A 14,491-nucleotide genomic window follows, 5' to 3' on the forward strand; every position below is an offset into this window, starting at 1 on the left:
AATGTATATTTAATGCGCATGTAAATTTAGATAATAAATTTTGTGACAATTAATTTTGATTTAATTATTAATTTGTTTACATATATAAATTGTAAATAAAAATCATAGGTTTATTAATATAAATGTATTTTTTGACCTTATTACGATTAATTTTAATCGAATAATGTATTTTTTTACATATATAAATTTTAAATAAAAATTCAAAAGTACTTTAGTATTGAAAAATGCAATTTCAGAACAAACATTGTTGCGAGAACGGCACAGGATTATTTAGAGAAATGACTTTTTTTTCCTGGCAAGGTGGAAATGAGACAACTTCAGGTAACATCCAATTCCAAAGTAAGAGACTTGATCATATGCGGGAGGTGATGAAAAGCAAATAAAAATGTAAAATGAAGAATTCTAATATCGTGTTCTCCGATCCTTAGCGCAAAAAGATCGCAAACCTTGATTAAATTAACAAAGCACTTATTGATCAATTAATATTCAATTATTGATCAATTGTGCTTGTACCTCCCTCCCAAGCAAACTCAACGTGGCAGAATTTTTCAGCAAGCTGCAGGCTTCTATGATCATAATTTAAGGGGGAAAAAATGTCATATTTCATATATGCAACAAAAATTGAATGATACAATCATACAACAATTTCCTAGCCAAAATAATAAAATAAAATTGAATAAAGCACTTCGAATCCGGTCTGTTCATTTGATTCAGCCTTAATTCATAACATGATTCACTTCGACTCATTAAACACAATTAAATCATCGATCATTTTTAATTTAGTTATTACTTAGCAATGTAAAAGCTTTAATTAATTAACGAGTAAAGGCATAGATGACGAGAACAACATAGATAAGAAGTGCAGTGGGGACAAGAACAAGCAAGGGAGCGACGGCAGCGAAGGTGTGAGGACTACCACAAGTGAAGGTTCCCAACTTGATCTGCACCAAATCCACAAGAGCCATCACCAAAAACCCGCATCCGAACACCGACCCAAAAGCCGAAACGAGAGTTCCAAACCTCAAAACGACAGTGTTAATTTTTGCAACACTGTGAATCCAGTTGTTGTTGTTGTTGTCCAGAACGGCGTCACCCTCGTGGACGTCCTTGCTGAAGTTGATGACGTTTTTGAGAGCCAAGGCGATGAGGCTGGAAAATAGAAAGGAGCTGAAGGAGTAAACGTGGAACGCAATGAGGCCCTCCGACATGGAGGTTCCGGCTGCACAGGCTGCGTCGTCTTCGCCGATGAGGGTGTTGGTGGTGCTGGTGGTGGTGATGCCGAGGAAGAGGGCTAAGGTGAAGAGTGAATTCACGTTCACGATGCCGTCTAAGGCCATTATGTGAATTCTGGTCGTTCTAGTCATTTTCCGGCGTGACACATCAGACATATCCGATGAAGAAACAAAACCAAATGTAGACAACATGCTATTTGCTGATGCGGTTTTGTTCGCTCAGCTCAGCGATTGGAATTTGTATTGCTTCCAAACAACAAACAAATGTGTGTGTTAACTACTAAAAGAGTGGCGCACAAGCTTACGTTTGGAATCAAATCAAGTAACTTGCTAATAACATGGACCCCAAAACTGTGTATAACAGAAATGACTAAATGAAGTCCAAAAACGAAAAAACATAAAATTTTCTTCAGTGCCAGGGATCAAACCCGGATTGTCCGTGTGAGACAAAAATACCATTAGATTTGTATAAATAATTGGAAAAATGACAAGTATTAAAGAAGGTCTCATGTCTTTAACTCAATTGGCACAACACGACATGAACAATTAGTTTTTTGCACTTGCTAGTCGCTATTACTTTTTTATTTTTCTTTCCAGTATTATTTTCTAACACGTAACTTTCTATTTAAATTATAAAAAAAGATTTCAGAATTTAATAAAATACTTCTTACATCAAAACGTAAAAACCTAGTCCAACAACACACGATAAGGTAGTAATTAGTAAAGGTAAAAGCCTGTTTCTGCGTATAAGTGGTGTCCAGTAGTTCCCAACAGCTCGGCATCAGTGTCGACCTCTTTATGGTGCATCACCTCCTTCTCACGAAACTCTGGCAACAAGATCAGAGCTTCACCCAAGTACCCACATCACCCTAATCTACAAAAGCAACAAGAGCACAAAAATGACTGTGCCAGAGAAACCATCACGAACCATTATAGCAAATTGTAAATTCTTTCATATGCACAAACAGTTATGGTATCAATCCACATCTGGTTCCTTTTCCAAGCAAACAAAAAAGGCCAGGTTCATTTAATATGAATATTATCTATAAGCATTACAGAGCTTTTTACTTACTAACAACGCAAAATAAGAAAAAGTAACAAAATAGAGGTATCTATTGGCAGGGTTGAGATATCAGTATAATTTTAATAGCTTCCACATTGTAAAGATCCTAACAGATTTTCACCCCCACACCTTTTGTGTCTTATGGTGAGTGCAGTGTTGAAAGCAAAGTTGCAAGTGATAAATGTTTAAGTCACAACTCATACAGCAATGTTATTCTTACCTTCAAGGGAACCAGCGGAACGTTGTTGTGGGGAGAAATAATGAGCATAGTCCCTCTTTAATTTGTGAAGTTATGAATGAAAGTTGTGAAATAGAATGGATGATGATTTATAGGATGTGTTTCTTTAATTTTTTGTTTGTCATCGTATCTATCCTCAAACATAGTGTCCGGTTGAAAATCTCTAACCTGTTGTAACCCAAAAAAGAAAACGTCTAACCTACAAGATTGGCTTATTTCATTAATGTAGATCAAATTCTCCCACGATATCCTAAAAGAAAATATTAATAATTTAAAGTATAAAGCGTGTAAAATGTTTAAACCACGAATCAGAATGAGGCTGTTTGAAGGATATAAAATTTTGGTTACATGGGTTTAAAACCAGAAGATAGTAGAAGATACATAACGTTGACTAGACATTTACCAGCTAAGAAGCAGAGACAACACTGCAAAATTGATCATGAAGTACACTGCCTGAGATCACAGGAACATGAGAATTGAGAAGACCACAAACACAATTCAGACAATGCAAAAACTGAATTACAAATTCCAATTTCATAGTCTGCTAGAATTTCATCCCATCCCCAGCAGGCCAGCACTTGAGTTACATGCAACTTTGACTTCTCAAGAAGGATCATCTTTTTCACTCAAAATCGATGCCCTTTGGTACCTCAATTTATCAATTTCCCTCCCTAGATAATCTAAAGTGGTGTCTGTAACATGGTTAGGGCTGCATCCAGCATCCAGCATCATTTTTAAGAACTTATAAGCATCCTTCAATCGCCCTGCCTTACTGTGAACTTCAATCAATGTATTATAAGTGACAACATCAGGATTTATCCCACTGCTCCTCATTTGCTCAAAAAGCTTATTCACCTCATCAATTCGGCTTGCCTTCCCCAAAGCATTAATGAGAGTGTTATACATAACTATGTCAAGATAACCACCCTGCCTCAGTAGCCTATCAAGAACAGCACTGGCTAGATCAGCTCTTCCCATCTTTCCTAAACCTTGAATTATCATATTGTATGTGGCTATATCAGTGGGGCAAAATTTTTCTCCCATTTCAGTTAGAATAGCCCAAGCTTCAGCGAAATAGCCCTTTTTGACAAAAGAGCTCATGATAGAATTATAAGTATAGCTCACAGGATCCACACCTGCATCACTGAAAATCTCAAACAATTTGCAAGCCAAGCTCAACTTTCCCTTGGCCAAAAATATAGACAAGAAAGTATTCACCATATCAACATCAAAAGAATCCGGCCCTTTTTCTTGAACTCTTTGTCCACGAGAAGGAGTAAACATCTGGGAAGAATAGCCAGTGGAGCTCACTTGATTGGCCAATTTATCCATGTGCGGTGATGATGACCACTCGTCAATTTCATTGCAGGAATTTTCCTCCCCGTCATTAATGTTGGTGGTATCCTGGGCACAGGTCATGAAGTTGATGATGTCAATAAAATCTCCTTTGGAAGGGAACAAGGGCGAGTAATCCTTTTTCTTGCCGGGCGGGTTCTTCATAGAAGCTTCCATTCCAGCTTTCCACTTGAGAACGGAAAGTGCCAGATCACCTTCCCTGATATGCTTCATAAGCCGGTCTGTCCAATCCCAGCGACCGTGTCTATGAATGCTAATCAGGAGCGATGTTATGGTGACAAGATCAACAACAAAACCTCTGCTTTCCATTTCTTCCACCAACTGCAGCGCCTCCTCCAGTTGGCCCTCCTTACAAAGCTGCAACACAACGATGCTGTAAGTAATCCCATCCACAAATTGGCCTTTCTTCTTGAGGTCACAAAACATAGTATAAGCAGCTTCCGCCCTGCCATTCCTAAACAATCCATGAATGAGAATATTATAAGTCCAGCATGACGGTCTCACACCTTCTTGAACCATTTTCTCAAACAGCTGGCAGGCTTCCATAACCTTTGTGGCCTTAAAATGTCCATCCAGCAGAGAGTTATAAGCAAGTGTATCCGGGCGGAATCCATTGCTCTGCATCTGGTTAAAAATCCTGATGGCATCCTCCATTCTGTAAGTCTTGGAACAGGCTTGAATAAGGTTGGTGTAAGTGAAGCGATCGGGTTGGTGGGCTGAGCCATTGAGCTCCTCGTACACAGTGATCGCATCATCCACCTTGCCAAGCCTGCAAAGTGCGGTGATGAGGCTGTTGTAGGTGCACAAATCAGGAGCAACGAACCCCTTATTACCACCCTTCATCTCCTTAAAAAGTGCAAAGCAAGTAGCCAAATCACCCCAACAACCAAAGGCGTGGATACACACATTGTAGCCCCATGTGTCAAATGAGAACCCTCTCTTCTCCCTCAACCTCTGGAACACTTGCTCAAACTCCACCCTCATGTCTGCTTTTCTAAGAGCAACCAACAACTGGTTGCACGCGGTGATGGATTTCGAATCAACAGCACCAAGGAGCTTGAAGAAGATGGATAACGCGAGAGTGAGTTGGTTTTTTTCAAGCAGAGCAACGAGGAGAGAGTTGTAAATTGGGCTAGGGTCGAGGTGAAGGTGTTGTACGTAATCTAGTAATTGGAGAGCTAAATTGAAGTTGGAGGAGATGATGAAGGAGCGGAGGAGGTGGTTGAGGGAGTGGGGATCGAGAACGACGCCGGCTTGCGTCATGGAATGGAGGAGGGAGGGGATGTCGGAGTAGAAACCCTCGCGGGAGAGGGTGCGGAGGATGACGGAGTACGCGGCGGGGGAAGGGCAGTGGTGGGAGCGAGACCACTCGAAGAATCGAAGCTTGTGGGATGCGTGATGCGCGGGGTTTGAGAGGATTTTTAGAATGAGGGGTTGGGTGAGTCCGAGAGCGAGGTTAGGAGGGAGGTTGATAGTTGCAGAGTGAGAGTGGGATAGCGTGTTGGTGATAGAAGCTGCCACCAGCACCTCTCCCAATTGTTTCCAATGCCGCATTTCACTCGGAATCAAAGTATTCTCGATTGGTTTTGGTTGCTTTATGAATCATCTTCCATCATAATATGCCTCAACAATGCTAATCCTAAAACCCTAATCGGAAAGTAGAAACCTGGAGAGGTAAAATTGTTGTGAATGTTATGTGAAACCGTCGCACTTTCTTTGTCGATGACGAATTCGAAATCCTCGGCGGTGATCAGCTTCGCCGTGTCTTGCTTCTTCGTCTTCATTCTTCGACGACGGAAATTTCAGATTCCGTTACGAGATGGATGTGTTGGCGTTTCGGTGCTACCAGGCTGTTGGACGGAGGCCTTGGGCCCACCAACTCATATGTATAGGGACAGGCCCAGTTTTCTGTTACGGGGTATTGGACACTGGTCAAACACTACATTAACACTTGTTATAAAAATAAATAAATAATAAATACACTTTTGATACTTTCTCATTCTTGCCCAACCACAACCACTTGGACCTTAATAAATAAAAACCCAACTGCTTTGGAATTATTGGGACTAGTCTAGTGGTAGAGTAAATAAATATCACCCAGAAAGAAAAAGTATTACCATTCATATGCTCCAAATTAATATTTTGACAAACTGTATTTGATTTAGTCAAAAATTGCGTAACATGAATATATATTATCAGTAATATACTTGCAAATTATTATATACACAACCATCAAACTATTGTACACTCATCATGCCTTAAGCAAGGACAGATAACACGGTGTGACTTCACAATAAAAAAATCTCAAGTTTGATTTTCCTATAAACAACAGCTATACATATTTTTTGGTAAAAAAAAAACCAACTATGCATATTTTTTGGCTGAAAATGCAGATAGGATAGGAGACCAACTTAATTAATTTGTTTTTAGTGGGAAATAGTTAGTTGTTTCCGTAAACAAAGTTGGCCTTAACTAACAACGATCAAGTTAAAAGAAAATCAGTGTTTTGTGTCTAGTCTATCTCACACTCCTTGCCTTTCTTTTTATTGTTTTTAATCTTTTCACTTAATTAGGCCTATATATATATATATATATATATATATATATATATATATATATATATATATATAATATGAAAGTTGCTCACGTACACAATTAATGGAAATAGTTGGTTTCTATTTTTCAATAAAAAAAAATTGATGAAAATTTTTTAAATAAAAAATTAACATGCAGTACTGTTTTTAATAACAGTGTTAAAACTTGAATTTAAATATTATTATAATTTACTTGAATTGTTATATATATATATATATATATATATATTAAAAACTATAACATTTTATTTTATTTTTAACCAAAACTCGGAACCATATTGTTAGTATTATTTTATTAAAATTATGATTTCATATTGTTAGTATTATTCAATACAATTTAATCATTATTAATTTTATTAATATCACTTCAACCACCGAAGCATCAAGATTCGAGCATTCAACATTAAACCATCTCTACAATTTTAAAAACAACAGATATTCCATATGCCCCTCCTCAAAATAAATAAACATGGCCATTGGCCTCAATTTCCATTCCGATTCCCCTCATTAATTTCTTTTTAAAAAAACGTCTTGCATTGCAAGGTCACGAAGTAAGGTTGTGATTGGTTAAGAGAGTATGAGAAGAGGAAAAGCATATTAGGTCTGTTTAGGTCTGTAAGCACGACAGTGAAGAGAAACAAAACACGCCAATAAAAAAAAAACACTGGCAACGGGCCACCTTGTCCTTAATGCACCTCCAGCCACTACTACAGTCACCTTCTTCATACAACATTACAACTTGTTATTATCCATCAGATCAAATTACAGGTCTAACTAGTGACTGCCCAAGAACATTCAAATTAAAATAATATTTATTCCCAGGTGTATGGATTAATTGATATTAATTTCTTTCAGTTTAACCAATGATCTGAAAATTAAAATTATATTAAATACTGTGAAGGGGAATTTGCTTTTGTTCTTCTTTTAAAACTCGAAGTAGATTGTCTGCAGAAAATACTGAGGTCTAGATAATAAAATAAATAAATAAGTAAGCCTTATTATTTTTTTTTTTTGGGTTCAAAATAAAAGAAAAAAAAAACTTATTTATTTGGCGTTCGAATTGGTTTCTCACTCATCGACATTTCCGTTTTGCCCCCATTGGCCAATTCGGCCACTCTTCTCTGAAAAAGCCTCCAGCCTCCTTCTTCATCCATCTTCCCTCTCCACCAAAATCCTCCGCGGTTCGTTCCGTTATTCATCGAACCGTTCTCTCAAGTCTCGTACTTGGCTTAGTTCACAACTCGAAACTTCACCGAACGCATTCCATTCACCAATTCGTCCAAGTCTCGTATCAATCAGTCAATCCGTCTCGTGGTGAGTTTTTTTTTCTTTCCGATTCAGTTCGTAGATGCTAGATAGATCCGTTGCGTCGTTTCGCGCGTGTGGTTTTTTGTTCTGATTTTGATGCGCGTGTGGTTTTGGGATCTGAATGAATATTTGGTGTTCGATCTGGCAGGAGGTTGGAGAGATCGGAGGGGAAAGGATCCATGGCGCATCGAGTGGACCACGAGTATGACTATCTGTTCAAGATCGTTTTGATCGGAGACTCAGGTGTAGGAAAATCTAACATCCTCTCCAGGTTCACTCGAAACGAGTTCTGTTTAGAGTCCAAATCCACTATCGGAGTTGAGTTCGCCACCAGAACTCTTCAGGTAGTTATACTTATGCTTCCTTTTCCTTTGCTGATTTTTCCGTAGTGAACGCATGTGCTTGTGCTGATCGACCGTTTGCTTTTTAGATTTCTGGATTTTGTTTTGTTATTTTTTCCTTCCTTCTGCTTGATTTTCTACTAGTTATTTGCATAGAAATATGTATTCGAGTACGGTCGGGTTTTTTTTTTTTTTTTAATCTTTGATTTCAAAGTATTTATTATGATTAGCTTATAGCTCAGATCCTCTTCTGAGGAGCATCCGGTATGAATTGCAAGGTTTTAAGTGCCGTTTGCAGTTTTCTCATGATCTTCTTGTTGCAGGTCAAAAACCTCGATGTTGGGATCAAAATCGTGGTCACAGTGCTTTTCAGAACTTTGATGAATTTGGAGGAATGATTTTAGCTTTTTAGGTGTTATAATCAAGTGGAGAAGGACTTGGATTTATATCTTGAAATATAATTAAAAAAAAATAATTGAAATCCTAGCCTGAAGATGAGATGGATTGCTTCTTGGTTAAAAATTCAGATTATCAGTAACCAAATAATTATTTTTGAACTTAGGACTAATATTGTATGGTGGATGTTGAGTAAATTTTTTGGTCATGTTTGAAGGTTTTTTGAATTGGTTGGATGAATGGTTGTTTAATTATGAATAAGGTTTTAAATTGCTGTTTTAGTTGTGGTTTTGTTGCAATCTTTTGATATTGCTGAAAATTGTGGACAAATGCCAGTCATGCATGACCGCAGTTCATGTTTCATTTGTAGACTGAAACCTTGTTGCGGCCAAAATCATGGTTGCAGGCCATTTTTTGAAACCCTAATTATGGATCCTTGTTTGTATTACAGCATTACTAATGGTTGTTTCTTTGTTTATACAGGTAGAGGGAAAGACTGTGAAAGCACAGATCTGGGACACAGCAGGTCAAGAGCGGTACCGTGCCATTACCAGTGCTTATTACAGAGGAGCTGTTGGAGCTCTACTCGTATATGACATAACCAAGAGGCAAACCTTTGACAATGTCCAAAGGTGGTTGCGTGAACTGAGGGACCATGCAGACTCTAATATAGTTATCATGATGGCTGGAAATAAATCTGATTTGAGCCATCTTAGAGCGGTTTCAGAGGATGATGGTCAAGCATTGGCAGAGAGGGAAGGTCTCTCGTTTCTTGAGACATCTGCACTGGAAGCAACCAACATTGAGAAGGCATTCCAAACCATTTTGACAGAGATTTATCATATTGTTAGCAAAAAGGCACTTGCGGCTCAGGAAGCAGCTGTTGGTACCACACTTCCTGGTCAAGGTACCACCATCAATGTTGGGGATGCATCTGGGAATACAAAGAGAGGCTGCTGCTCCACTTAATGCGACATTTGAGGAAAAAGCGATGGTAGCAGATAGCCAGATAGTATTTTTTTTCCCCCAATTCTGTTTTGCCCCTTTCTCTTTTCATCTTTTTTTTCCTCCTTTCTTTATATGGGTGAGAGAGACACATGTAGAGTACATTTACTTCATTGAGTTGCAAAAACGAAGTCTGTGAAATTTATAAAACAATAGTCTTGCTAGTTCCTTTGAATTTATCTCTTCCTTGATGTTATAGTTTCGCATGAATTAATGTAATATTGGAACGAACAGATATTGATGATATATTGTCGTTGTTAATGGGAATCTAACATTTCACAGAGGTCATGTAAGATTATACGTACCTTATGATTTTTGTCGATTCATTGTTGTTACAAGGCTACTTTGAGACCTGCTTGACAGAGTATATGGTAATCTCTTTTGCATTCTCTTGTTTTGCTACGGAAACCCACCCGTTGGCTGCTTCTGAGGTAAAATCAACCACCTCATTTGCAAATACATAATTCCAAATTCAAGTTTAAAATGACCAAAAACTATCAAGGTAGAACAATTATCTAGTAAAGGGAGAGCATTTTTGTGATTATAATTGCAATGCACTTGGAAATTTTGTATTGTGGAATCCAATACTAATAATGCTTATCAAACAGAATACAACACCAAATTGCTTGTCTTGGACATCAATCTCAAGTTTTTTTTGTGTTATTTTCTAATTAAAAACTAAAGTTTCACATTGGTACCACTTTTTGATTGTTTAGGGAGGTTCATTGCACATTGAGGGGCATTTTGAGGTTGATGTACAACACATTCAATTTGGTGTTGTATTCTGTTTGACAAGCAGTTGTTGGACAAAACATACAGAATTTATTATAATACTTCTTGTGCAGTGTAATTTTTGTCTTACACTAAAAAACAAATACAATATTGACCTTTATATAATTATTTTAATATTTATCATTTAAATTTGGACTTTATAACAGACCAAATGTGCATACTTGTCTGCATCAGGCAAATTGATGGATGCTAGCAAGTAGCAACACCTTCCCTGTGCGTATCCTTCCTTTACACATTTGTTTGACAATGCCTAGCGTATCTAACTCCTATCAATAACCCATCCCCAAAATTATTCTCTCTGTACCCACTACCCAACCAATGTCTGTACTCTGTACCTTTCACTGAGTTGACCATCCCTCGCATGGCCCTAGTCTCCCCTAAAACTTGACACACTGCAGACAAGCAAATCCTCATCTTAGGGGCGTTGTAACTCTAAATTCATGATAGTGGTTTCTTAAAATTCATCCACGTTATACTCCTGAGTTTATTGGTGTTTGTTCTTTTGAGTGTTACGGAGAACAGGGGAAGAAAGGATGTGGAGAATTGAGGGACAGGAGGTACAGATAAGAGGGGTTATTAATGAGAGGAAGAAAGAGCTTGTTTGGTTATAAGACTATAAATTCTTTTGACAGCTTTTGAGATCTTCTCTATGGGAAATATATCCAAACAGGCCTAAAATCAGAAACAGTTGAGTGTTCTCTACTTTTGGATGCTTAGCATTTTTGAAGTCAAACATGAAACATTTTATGCTGTCTAATTCTTCATTTTTTTCAGCATATCAAACTTACTCTCAAGTCAAAATATAAAAGAATAAAATCCATTTTTTGAATCTATATGACGATGCATCTGCCAATAATTCATACGGAGAGAATAAAGGAAAGGGAAAACAATGTATCTTTATTCAATTTGTATGGTTACATGTTGTATTTGATATTTTTTTTCACAGTAATTTTTAATCGTGCCTAGTAAATCAATGGAACTTATGCCAGGCTCAGCCACTACGTGGCAAGACAGAACACATTTTCCAACAGTTATAGCCCAAACGTGCAAGTCATGAACATCCTGCACTCCCTTGATATTTCTGAGGCCACTTTCCAGCTTACTAATATCGATCTCACTTGGTGTCCTTTCCATCAGAATGCCATAAATATTCCTAAGCAAGGGAAGAGTAGTGCTTACTGACAAAACAGAAAATATAAGAGTACACACAAGGTCAACCATAAACCACTCAGGTTTTGCCCATATTATGGCTCCAGCAATCATCACTCCAATAGATTGAATCATATCAGCCATGACATGCAAATATGCCCCCTGAAGATTTATGTTCAAGACATTAGTATTTGTCTGACTACTTGAAACCAGGGTAACATTCTCCTCATCAGTTATTTTAGATTGTTCCTCCTTCCCATGATCATGATCTGTCTGGTATTGATGATGACTATGATCATGACCCGAGCTTTCACAACCATCATGATGATGATGATGATGATGATGATGATGATGATGATAATGATGGTGATGACTATGATCATGACCAATCCATGCAACCATGATGAAGTTAAGAACAAACCCAAGTGCTGCAATTGCAAGCATGAGCTTTCCATTCACACTGCCATTTCGGACGAGAATTCTACCTACTGCTTCATATATCAAAAAACCGGATATCAACCAAATTAACTGCACAGATACAAGAGCCCCCAAAACCTCAAGACGATTGTATCCAAAAGATTGGTGCGGCGTTGCCTCCCAACCTGAAGCCCACACTGCAAAGAGAGAGATAGAGAATCCAGCAATATCAGAAAGTAAGTGTGCTGCATCACTGATGACAGATAGGCTGTGAGCTTTTATTCCACCAATAAGTTCCACAACCATAACAATAGCATAGAAAACAATGAGTCCAGAGAGTTTCTTTGATGACTCTTTTGATGCCACAGCACTGTTTTCGTGTCCTGAAAAAGGACAAACAGAACTGCAAGATGAGTCTGCCTTCATAGGAATAACATCAAGTCTTTCAGAGGCAATGGGTATCTCAATTTCCTGCATTGTCCTTTCTTCCACCAAGATAGGGGCTTTCTCGTGTTCCATTTGATTCAGCAATCTGGGTATTTATAAAACAAACAAAAGAAACGAACCATTGAGAAAAAGTCCTCCTCAAGGCTTAGTCGATTGTTATAGATTGCAAACACCAACAACATCAGGAAGAGCATTCTAAATCATGTTCCTGAGTTGAAACGGCCATGTTTTGGCAAAATGTGAAACATTTTTTACAAATTCAAACTGGAGCAAGGCACAGTAATTGGCATAAAATAAGATAATAAAAAAAAGGGCATTAAGTCAAGGATAAATTAGACTAGTTCAATTTCGAGAAAAAGGTGTGTAATCAAAATAAAATAAACAGAGATCGCATTACATATTAAAGGGTTGTTGGAAAATCACAGAAAGGGGCAAAGCTAGACGTGTGCCTATTACATCATAAGAGGAATGAGTATTTGGAAACGTGAAAAAAAAATTGGGTTATCTGAAGTTTCTATTGCCTTAGAAGACGTACTATCATCAGACATAGAAGCTAAGGAGATAGGGTAAGGTCACAAATTGGCATACAAGAAGTGAAGAGGGTAAAGAAACAATTTGCAGAGAAGCAAGAGAAGAGGAATAAATAAATAAAAAAAAATAAAGAAATCGTATTCATTCATACCAGTAGAAGTGAAGAGGTGGATGGAATTGGGAATTGTTGTGGGCTTTAGGTTTGAGAAGGAAAAGAGAAAGAGGAAGTGAATTGAACAAAAACATTTGATGTGGTCGTGGGGCACATCTATCGGCGGAGAACAGTAGCCAGGCCAACAACCAAGATGTTTTCTCGTGTGGATTTTTCCGTCCCAAACAACATAGAGGCAAAAATAAACTATTTGCTAGTAACAGACTAACAGTTTTAGCCTTTTCGGGCCAATCCAGCACAATTTTATTATAAATACAACTACACGAATACCATGCCACACGTTATTTTATTTTGGTTTAATTGTAATTTTTTATTCTCAAACTTATATAATCTTGTGAAATTCTTTTCCACAAATTTTGTCTTCTAAATTACAAAATTATTTTGAATTGTCCTATGTACCCTCCGAAGGATGGCAAGGTAATTTTTCTCTATATATCTCTTGTACTCTAATGACGTCTAGCTAATTTCTCGTTGTCTTGATCATGATTTACCCATGATTGAGTTTATTCATTCATTGCACATTAACTTTTTGATTGGCCAAATATCTAAGCTTCATGTATTGGAATGATTGAGTATCCTATCGTCCTTTTTTATTTTTTATAAAGAAAGGTATCTAACAATTCGATCATTGGAGTAGTCTAGAGTAGTCAAATACCCATCTAGTATATCTTAGTTGTGGTGATTTAAAAGAATAATTACCATAAAATTATCTTAGTTGTGGTTATTTAGATATGTTAGACAATATTTGGAATTTTGTAAATTGAAGGTAAGATTACAAATAATAATAAAATTTGAGAGTAAATTTCACAAAATTGTATAATTTTAGGAAATAAAACATAATTAAGTCTTTATGTTATAAAATAAAATTTGTAGGCGTTTTTTTTGGTCAAATTTTCTAGCCTTTTGAATTTAATTACTTCACCTGCTTGAAAATATGCAATTTAAAATTTTTATACCATAGTAACTAATAAATAATTCCTAAAAAAGAGAAACTAATAAATAATTTTGATTTATCTTTCTTTATAATGAAATCTTACTTTAAAATATTATGAATTGTATTCAATTAAAGTAATTAATGTTTGGGATAACAATAAGTATGTCAACAGATGGTATAAAAGAAATAGTGGTTTGAGTCTTTGAGATGGTTAAGAATTTCTTTAGACTAATTGTTAAATCAAGTTAATTATAAATTAAAAATATATTTAAAAATAGAAAAAATAAAAGTCAAATTAAATGCTGTATATATAAAAATTAAGATTCATTTTAAAAATACTATATGTTGAAATATTAAAAGTACCATATTACCATTAATATATTCTTATATTTTTTAAAATATTTTATTAATAAAAGTTAATGAAAAAATATTTATTATTGAATGTCTGATATTTTAAAATCTACATCATGATTATTATTGAGGTGCTACTTGATAGATATATTCTTTTATTTTCAA

At 36.5% G+C, this 14,491-nt stretch overlaps 4 protein-coding genes across 4 annotated transcripts; 1 reads left to right on the forward strand and 3 right to left on the reverse strand.

Moving 5' to 3' along the window:
* Positions 1-586: 586 nt before the first annotated feature.
* LOC114376443 lies at positions 587-1,979 on the reverse strand. Its single transcript, XM_028334562.1, has one exon. It carries the CDS (start codon positions 1,422-1,424, stop codon positions 816-818), a length of 609 nt encoding a protein of 202 aa, XP_028190363.1. The 5' UTR covers positions 1,425-1,979; the 3' UTR covers positions 587-815.
* An 817-nt stretch (positions 1,980-2,796) lies between these two features.
* Positions 2,797-5,817, reverse strand: LOC114376442 (pentatricopeptide repeat-containing protein At4g01570). The gene has a single exon (XM_028334561.1). It carries the CDS (start codon positions 5,441-5,443, stop codon positions 3,137-3,139), a length of 2,307 nt encoding a protein of 768 aa, XP_028190362.1. The 5' UTR covers positions 5,444-5,817; the 3' UTR covers positions 2,797-3,136.
* A 1,716-nt stretch (positions 5,818-7,533) lies between these two features.
* LOC114376651 (ras-related protein Rab11C) lies at positions 7,534-9,814 on the forward strand. The gene is made up of 3 exons (XM_028334857.1): positions 7,534-7,797; positions 7,940-8,135; positions 9,012-9,814. Exons 2-3 carry the CDS (start codon positions 7,971-7,973, stop codon positions 9,495-9,497), a joined length of 651 nt encoding a protein of 216 aa, XP_028190658.1. The 5' UTR covers positions 7,534-7,797; positions 7,940-7,970; the 3' UTR covers positions 9,498-9,814.
* Positions 9,815-11,196: 1,382 nt separating this feature from the next.
* LOC114374336 (metal tolerance protein B-like) lies at positions 11,197-13,273 on the reverse strand. Its single transcript, XM_028331972.1, has 2 exons — positions 13,021-13,273; positions 11,197-12,423 (listed from the first exon to the last, which is right to left on the reverse strand). The coding sequence occupies exon 2, from the start codon at positions 12,408-12,410 to the stop codon at positions 11,223-11,225; it is 1,188 nt and encodes a 395-aa protein (XP_028187773.1). The 5' UTR covers positions 12,411-12,423; positions 13,021-13,273; the 3' UTR covers positions 11,197-11,222.
* Between the last annotated feature and the right edge of the window lie 1,218 nt (positions 13,274-14,491).

The sequence above is a fragment of the Glycine soja genome, chromosome 11, assembly GCF_004193775.1.
Source record: "Glycine soja cultivar W05 chromosome 11, ASM419377v2, whole genome shotgun sequence".
Classification (NCBI taxonomy): Eukaryota; Viridiplantae; Streptophyta; class Magnoliopsida; order Fabales; family Fabaceae; genus Glycine; species Glycine soja.

Excerpts from the sequence above, each read along its gene's own strand:
- LOC114376443 (XM_028334562.1), bottom strand. The coding sequence starts at position 1,424 with ATGTTGTCTACATTTGGTTTTGTTTCTTCATCGGATATGTCTGATGTG.
- LOC114376442 (XM_028334561.1), bottom strand. The coding sequence starts at position 5,443 with ATGCGGCATTGGAAACAATTGGGAGAGGTGCTGGTGGCAGCTTCTATC.
- LOC114376651 (XM_028334857.1), top strand. The coding sequence starts at position 7,971 with ATGGCGCATCGAGTGGACCACGAGTATGACTATCTGTTCAAGATCGTT. Across the intron at positions 8,136-9,011 it reads TCGCCACCAGAACTCTTCAG|GTAGAGGGAAAGACTGTGAA; the intron begins GTAGTTATACTT and ends TTGTTTATACAG.
- LOC114374336 (XM_028331972.1), bottom strand. The coding sequence starts at position 12,410 with ATGGAACACGAGAAAGCCCCTATCTTGGTGGAAGAAAGGACAATGCAG.